At 56.4% G+C, this 8,268-nt stretch overlaps 1 protein-coding gene across 1 annotated transcript in view; it reads right to left on the bottom strand.

Moving 5' to 3' along the window:
* The window catches only part of FYCO1 (FYVE and coiled-coil domain containing 1), an 87,631-nt gene that overhangs the window by 38,142 nt on the left and 41,221 nt on the right, over positions 1 to 8,268 (bottom strand). The window contains exon 13 of the mRNA XM_023529021.1: positions 5,101 to 5,245. Coding sequence (XP_023384789.1) covers positions 5,101 to 5,245 — 145 coding nt within the window. The remainder of the gene's footprint in view (positions 1 to 5,100; positions 5,246 to 8,268) is intronic.

The raw sequence follows: 8,268 nt of genomic DNA, 5'->3' as shown, positions 1-8,268 counted from the left end.
CCTTACTTAGGTCGAGCACTTCTGACAGAGGGGCTGCCAGGCCCCCGACTTCCCTGACAGTGTCCCAAGAGGCAAAGGCCCTAACTGGGAAAATGAAGTGAAGAGTCGGAGAGCCAGGGCCCTGTAGCGTCTCCACGTGTCCCACAGAGGGTAACAGTGCGTGGGATGCAGAAAGCAGGGCTCTGGGCCACTCAGACGCCGGCTCGGTGACAGCTCCACCTGTGTCTCCTTGGGCAAAGTACACAGCCTCCCCAACCCCATTTCGCCTCCACAGAGTGAGGACGGCCCTCCCTCCACGGGGTGCTGGTGAGGCATGGACCGTGCGCCCTGAGGGGCAAGCTGGGGGCAGCCTGGTGGTGGCAACAGAGGGGCAGCTACGGGGACCACTGGCTTCGCCCTGACTAGGTGCCTGCCTGGCTGAGTCGAACCAGCACCTGCCAGGCTGTGCCCCAGTCCCTCTCCCCAGGCTCCCTGCAAAAAGGCTCCGCACTGGCCCTTCGGTTTAGGGAAACCTGCCTGCACCGCTGCACCTTCCTTCGCCTTCTCTGCCTCCTCAGTCACTTGCTGCTCCTACGCAGGTAAGCTGGGCCCTTACCTGCGACACCTGGGAGTATCTGACTTTCCAGCCCCTCCCCTGGGTACACACCATCACTGGCAACAGACACCGGCACAGCCCGTGTCGGTCACAGAGAGCTTTTGCTTCTTGGCTTCCTTTCGTCCACATAGCAGCCCCTGAAGGACAAGTTCTCCACCTCCGCTCGCTCGCCCCTCTGCTCACGCACACCAGTGCATGATGCGAGAGGCCTGTGGTGCAGGGAACACTGGGGGAGGGGCCAGGCTGGGTGTGGACCCTGCAGTCCGTCTGCCCTGGGTGCGGCCCAGGGTCTCGGGGGTAAAGTTGTGCTCCTCCTGGACCATGTTCCCAACACCTTGGGCGGTGGTTAGAGACCATGGGCAGCCACAGTGTCCGACATGAGCACGGGGTGACCCTGGTTCCCGAGGCTGCCTAGGAGAAGCCCAGGTGACCTGTTAGCATTCTGGGAGAGAAACTTGAAGCGCCCCGACTGGAGGGATGGAGGCAAAGCAAAGAGTGCGGGGCCCAGGCGTGTCGGGGCGCTCAGGCGGCACCCCCTTCCATGTGCCCAGTCCTCTGCGGTCCTCCCGGCTGTGGTGCAGGACACCTGGCAGTATCACCTCCTTTTTCAGAGGAGGAAACTGGTTCAGAGAGACTCACAGAACAGAGCGAGCGCCAAAATCCCGAAGGACAGCCTCCCCACTGCCCCCAGGGCTGGGTGAGAGGCTTCACGCAGCTGATGGGCCCACGGTGCCCGCTGGCTCTGTACCCATCTGAAGGCGGAGATGCTGGGGTAACCCAAGTACAAGGTGGGTTTCTAAACTTTACCATTGTGACCATATCCTGCTCGTGTTTCTGACATGGCAACATCAATGTCCTAGTAGGTGACAAGTCCACCATAGCTCCCCACAGCATTCTGACAACGAAGCACCAGTTCTAAAGCACTTGTTGGCGAAGGTGCTCTGTGGGCCGGAAACAGTGTCTGTGGGCGAGCTTCAGCTCAGCATCGCCCAGGCACCTGGAGTGACTCCCCTCAGAGGAGACAAGTGAGCTACTAGATGGAAGGCAGAGGACACGCAGCAGCGGACGTGCCCAGCTCAGCCCCGCACATCACGCCGCGGGTACCACGTCACGAAACCAGTGCACCTCCCAGGGACGGGCAGCGGGCTGCATGCTCTGTGCATGTCATTCTCCTCGAATCCCAAGACCCCTGGGGGCGCGGAGGGGCTGTCCCGCCTCTTCCGTGCAGGGGAGGGAGCTGAGTTCAGGGGCCACGGTGCCCAAAGCCACGGACCCTGGAGGTGGTAGAGCGGGATGGGACCACGAGGAGCGTATCCTGGTGCCCTGGCTCTTCGTCACCGCACGGCCTGTCCGCCTGGTAATGAGAAGGGGCGGCAGGGCTGGAGGAGGCCAGGACCGGGACGAAGCTGAGCGGAGGCCAAGGGACCCCGGGTCCGGCCCCGCCACTGGCTGCCACAGCTTTCTTTCCCTGCCTGCCACCTCAGCCCTGAGACTGTTCGGACATCTGGTCAGTGGAGATGGCTGAGGGTGGGTCTGGATGAGTGTGGGAGGGGTGTGTAGTCATGCGTGGACAGTTCTGAGGAATAGCACCTTTCACCTGAGGTGACGGGCTGTGTTCCTGCTTCACACACACACACCCTAGCTCTAGCTCTGAGCCATGTTCGAGAAAGGGGGGTGGGCGACACGGGACAACTGGGAGGCGACTCAGGGAGTCTGCGGCATCCTGCTGGGTCTCTCTAAAAGCCTGGATTTTGAGAGCTCTTCCTGTCCCACCACTGCCGGGGAGCAGGGCAGACGACTCTGGCAGCCCTAAGAATGCACGTGTGCCGGGGGAGCAGACGTGGGGGCAGGGAAGGCGGGCAGGTCTCTGCCGCGCGGATGGGCAGTGGGGACCTGGCGAAGACAGCTGTCCTCTTCGAAGCGAACTGCAAGCCTGAAGGCTGGAGAGACGCACTCTGGGCTCAAAACCATGTGACCTGGAGCAAATTATGTGGCCTCCTGAGACCGGGTGCCTTCACCTGAAGTAAAATGGGGACCTTAACCCCTAGTCCTTGAAAGGCTGGACAGGGACCAAGTGAGGCCACGTGCAAAAGCTGCTGGCACAGGGACGATGCTCGACGGAGTGGCCTTCGATAACACTGGCCCCAAGCAGCCTTCTTCCCCGTGTACCTGGACTTGCACAGCTCTTAATCCCTTCTGGACCGCTTCTGACTCTGGACTTGATTTCTTTCTCCAAGTTTCTGTCAGGGATGCTCACGCACTTCTAGGACTGCACCGCCCACACTTTCTCACTCCTGGTGCTTTTGACCAGTCTTAAACTCAGGAAGAAAAAGAACACGAGAACAAGCTAATACACAAGGCGTGTGACGAGGCCTTAACCGACGGGAGGGCCGGCTCTTCACCCGGGCAGACCGAGAGAGGGGGCTGCAGGAGGCTCCCTGCGCCTGTCAGCCGTGGGTCCAGCTTGCAGGCCTTGGGCCGGCATGCTGGGTCTCCTGTCCCCGGAACACTTCCTGATTTCCCGTGACCAAAACCACGGCCCTTTGTCAGTGGTCAGAACACCTGTTTTTGTTCCTGCTGGGAAAGCGGAAGCTGAGAGAATGGCAGCTGCAGGGGGGTCACTTTCTCTCGTGGGCTGCAGCCACAGGCTGTCCTCCCAGACCCCGAAGTCTTGCTCCCCTGACCACCTACCCACCTGGCTGGGATTCGAGGCGCGGTCAGTAAAGGGTGGGCAGGGGAGGACGGCAGAGTGACTCAGTGCGGATGGAACGGAGCATGCCCTGGAGACCCGTGGGCCATGGGGGGTGGGGGCCACACTGCAGGCTAACGCAGTCAGGGAAGGCTTCCGAGGTGGGATCTTCCAGAAGGAAAAGAAAAGGCCCCAAGTCACAGCACAGACAGTGAGCGGGGGCTTTCTTGGGTGGGGTGATCGGGCTGGCTTTACCCATGAGGCCACGACACGGTAAGCTCAGTTCCTCTCTAGTAAGAGAACGCAGGATACGCAGGTACACTTAAGCCTCAAGTCTCTGTGCTGAGGACCCCAGGAAGAGTAAATGTATGTCCCCCATGTAGCAGAAGGCCTGGGTGACATATCTGACAGGCCAATCCCAGCCCTCCTCTCAATTCTGGGCAGGAAGACAGGAACAGAGATTTCGATACGAGTCAGCATGAGCAAACGAAACTCCCTAACGGAATGAAAAGTGAGTCAAGAAACGTCTGGACCTGGGAGCCATGCTAATTCTTTCTGGAGCTTCTGAACAGCCAGAGCTCTGCTGCAGAAACTGGATTTCGGCCAGACTCCAGGGGCTGAGCAATGGCCGGCAAGGCTGCCGTGGAGGGGAACCCGACCTCTTCCTACGCGTCCCATGGCATAAACTTGACATTGACTACGTTGGCACTTTGTGCAGTTGCTGTATATAGTCAGAAACTGGAAAAACTCTCCTCACTAATCTTTCTGAAAAACAGCCCAGACAGCAGAGGGCCATGGCGAAGCGGCACAGTCAGCTGTCACGTGCGGCACCGGAGGGTTCGGTGGGTCCCTGACTAAGAGCAGCACAAGACGCCGGCAGTAGGCACGGCACAGGCTGGGGAAGGGGACAGTTCCCGAGGTTCTGCAGAGCGCGAGGTAATGGACCTGCCGACATGTTTACCGCTTTTCCAAAGGTGGGGCCCCAGGGTGGCTTCTCAGGAGGTAAAGGGACTTCTGAGACCACGTCTCCCTGAGACAAGTGAGACGAAATCCGAGCTTCCCTTCCCAGGGCGTCGTCGCTGAGCCTGACCAGTGCTTCCCAAGGGTCAACGGGGTCCCCAGAGTAGTCGCTGTTCTGAGCGTGGGCAAGGGTGGTGGCAGGGGCGGCTCTGACAGCAGAACTGCGTCCCCTCCTCGCTCCTGTGCTGGTGTCCCAACCCCCAGGGGCTTCGAACTGGCTGTGTTTGGAGATAAGGCCTTTAAAGAAGCAATTTGATTGACATGAGACCATGAGGGTGGGCCCCAACCCAATCTGAGCGGTGTCCTTATAAGAGGAGACAGGGACACAGGGACACCGAGGGTGCACGTGCACTGAGGGGTGACCATGTGAAGAGGTGGCAAGACAGTGGCAGTCCACAAGCCAAGGAGAGAGGCCTCGGAGGAAACCGAACCGACACCTTGACCTGGGACTTCCAGTCTCCAGACTGTGAGAAAATAAACTGGTTTAATCCACTGGGTGGGAGGTATTTTGTTATGGTGGCCTGAGCAGATTAATGTAGTTGCTCAAGCCAAGAAAGGCCGGAGGGAGATGCTGAAATCGGGGGACCACGGACATTCCCGCGAGCTCTCTGAAAAGGCTCAACACTGACCATGCCCCGAGCCCTGAAGGGCCGCCCCACGCCGGGCACTGCTCTGAGGCACCTTCCCTAAGCAAAGACAGCCACTCCTGCTTCACACGACCTTGGTCCTTTGATACAAAAGCACGGGGGCCAGGCATTTAATGAGCACTCAGCACATGGAGATGACATCTACTCACTGTTCAGCCACGTTTGGGTCAAAAGAATCCGTTTCGGTGGGTGTTTCAGGCAGGGAGGAGCCGGCCTCCTGTATCTGGCACAACTCCTCATCTGTGATGATGTCGAACACGACGTCATCTGGAGGCCTGCAGTCCGTGTTTGCACCTGGACCGCGGAGGCGGATCAGGAGAGAAGAGAAACACGCACGGTTATGCTCAGTTTGGCTCGCTCACACGGCAGCTCTTCTGTCCTGATGTGAGAGGAGTGTCTGCTGGAATGTTCCAGGAGAGCCAAGGAGGGGACTACAGGTGAAACGGGCTGTCTACCTTAAGAGACTTTTCTTAAGCCCCTCGGTCAGGGCTGAGAGAGGTTCCGAGTTCTTACACAGTCTCTGAGGAGCCTTATTTGGAAGGAAAATAACTTTATCAGAACCTCACCAGAATAGAACAGTAAACACACTTCTGTGCTGCTGAATCCCTGAGCCATAAGACATGGACACCACCTACCTCCTCAGGCCTCTCTGAAAACAGGAGCCTGTGGGACCTGCCCTGTCATCCCGACCCACCGAGGGGCGGGGGTGGGAAAGCCCCTGGCTCTGCTCAAGGAGTGACAACCACCACTGTGCTCTACCCGGGGGGCTTGTGTCCGACTTTGCGGGCCACTCGGTAGGGAGAATGCCGTACGCAGGCCCCTGTGCCAGTCGCCCACCCAAAAGCACTCTCTTGCACGTGGCATGGAAAATGTGATTGCAGGTCTGAGGTGAAAGAGAGGAAGAAGGAAGGAGGAAAAGACAGATGAGAGGGAGGGAGGGAGGGAAGAAGGCAAACAGATAAAGAGACAGGAAATGTCAAAAATCGAAACGAGTGACGTCAGCACTCTGGCAGAGCGCCACGCTCTGCCACTGCTGGAGCACTCGTCAGTGAGTTAGGACAAGGCAAGATCCCTGGGCCGTTTAGCAAGACGATGAGTTCATATGAGCTACCAGTGCCTCGCTGGCCCTGCCACGTGGCTACTGGGACAGGCCATGCTTCAGAAGGAACGTTCTTCCTCTTATCTGGTCTGCATACGGGGGGGCTTGGGGCACAGGCTGAAAAAGGGGCCCAGGATTGGTTTCTTTCCATAGACCCAGCCACACTCCTCAACCTGCCTTCGGAGACTGGCAGAGGGAAGGAAGGAGGAAGAGGGAAGGGAAAATGAGCACAAGGGACTCAAAACGATGTCCACTGACAGAAATCAAAAAAGACCTCACTAAATGGAGAGCTATACTATACTACGTTCATGGACTGGAAGACTCAGCTGTGTTAGGATATCAAGTCTCCTCAAACTGATCTAGAGATTCAATGTAATCTCCATCAAAATTTCACCAGAATATTGAATAGAAACTGACAAAATGATTCTAAAATTTATGTGAAAAAGCAAAGGGCCTTGATAAAGAACAAAACTCTACCCAATTTTAAGACTCATTATAAAACTCTGATAACTCTAACTGCCGTATTATTTCCTGGTAAAAGAAAGAGCACACGGATGGATAAATAGAACAGAAAACAAAGTCCAGATACAGACCCACGTATGTAAGGGCAACTGATTTTTGACAAAGATGCAAAGACAATTCTCTAGGAAAGTAATACTCTTAAGCTAATGGTATTAAAACAATTAGACATGTGCAAAATAAAGGTGAATCTCTACAAAGAGCTTGCATCATATACAAAAATGAACTCAAAATGGTTCAGAGACCTAACTGTGCAACCTAAAACTATAAAACTTGTAGAAAAAAGGAAGATCTTCGAGTCCTTGGGTTAAATATATATGCCACTAGAAGAAAAGAAAAAATCTGATCCATGAGAAAAAAAACTGAAAGGCTGGACTTCATCGAGATTATCAATATCTGCTCTATGAAAACCATTTCTGCTCTTTGAAAGAAAATGAAAAGATAGGCTATAGACCGAGAGGAAATATCTGTAAAATGCATAGCTGTAAATAATTTGTATCTAGAATATATAAAGACCCCCGAAATTCAATAATCAAAAAAGTTTGTTTAATCAGCAAAGGTTTTAAGATATGCTAAAACGGTGTGAAGTCCGTGTCCCCACCCGAGCAGCTCTCTGGAGCCGGCGTGAGTGGTGGGGCCTGCCGACCTTGATGAGTTAGACAAAAGGAGAGCGGACAGCACTTCGGAAGGCCGGCTGCCCTGGATCCAGGCAGAGGCCAAGGAAGAGTCCAGAGGGCCCACCTGCAGGAGGCCGTGATGCCTGAGCGAAGATGGGACTCGCCTCTGCCCCTGCCGTCTCAGCTCTGCCTCCAGGGCATCCACAGTCCGGTCCCAGAGGGCAGGCTGGACCGCTCTGCTAGGCCGAGCTTGGAGCAGCAGGAACTAAATGCTGCTTCTTTTCACTGAGCTAAGTGAAAGGACACGAAGGCGAACACATCCCCCCGGCCACTGAGGGAGCACGTGAGCCATGGGGTGGGGGTAGGGGGGCGTGGAGGGAAGGATGCGGCTGTCCCCTGGGCCACTGGGAAAGAGCGCGGGATATTGGGCTGGGCTGTGGGAGACGGCGTTGTCCAGGGCGTGGAGGACGCTCCACGGGTAGTGTGTGAGCTAAGAGGTACACAGAGCTCATGTTAAACAACACTAAATCATACAGGGAGAGAATTGTTCCCTTTTCAATTCTCTTTCAAGCCTAATTACATCAAAAAGAAAGTCTCAGACTGGTGGCACTATATTTTTAGCACTTCTGTAAAGCCTAGGTTCGGAAAACGCTGAATTACGCTGGTTACAGCTAACGAGCCACGATGGGGGAGCGAGGTGGGAGTGGAGCCTACAGAACACGGAGGGCAGCAGCAGGACCCTGACCTTGGCCTCCGGCGGCCTGGGGCCCAGCGTGGGCCGGGGACAGTGCGGGGCTGGGCTCTCCCTGGCTGGTGCCCGAGCTGGTGCTGTCGGGGGAGCCGGGGCCCTCGCCGAGCTTCTGGAAGCAGGCTCGGCAGCAGCGCTCCTTCCTGCCGCTCTGCTTCGTCACGACGTAGTTGTTGCAACAGTAGTAACAGAACACGCGGCCACAGACCCTGGGGACCAGACGAGCAAAGGCTGTGAGGACGACGCGCTTGGGCCCTCATGGGATCTGCCCAGCACCGGAACTGGGCTCTGTGTTGAGTTCTGGACACCACGTGGCTCTCGTCCAACCTGTCCC

The sequence above is a fragment of the Pteropus vampyrus genome, unplaced genomic scaffold (assembly GCF_000151845.1).
Source record: "Pteropus vampyrus isolate Shadow unplaced genomic scaffold, Pvam_2.0 Scaffold35, whole genome shotgun sequence".
In the NCBI taxonomy this organism is placed as follows: Eukaryota; Metazoa; Chordata; class Mammalia; order Chiroptera; family Pteropodidae; genus Pteropus; species Pteropus vampyrus.
Note: the sequence above shows the minus strand (reverse complement) of the source record. Positions and strands in the feature narration are given on the sequence as shown.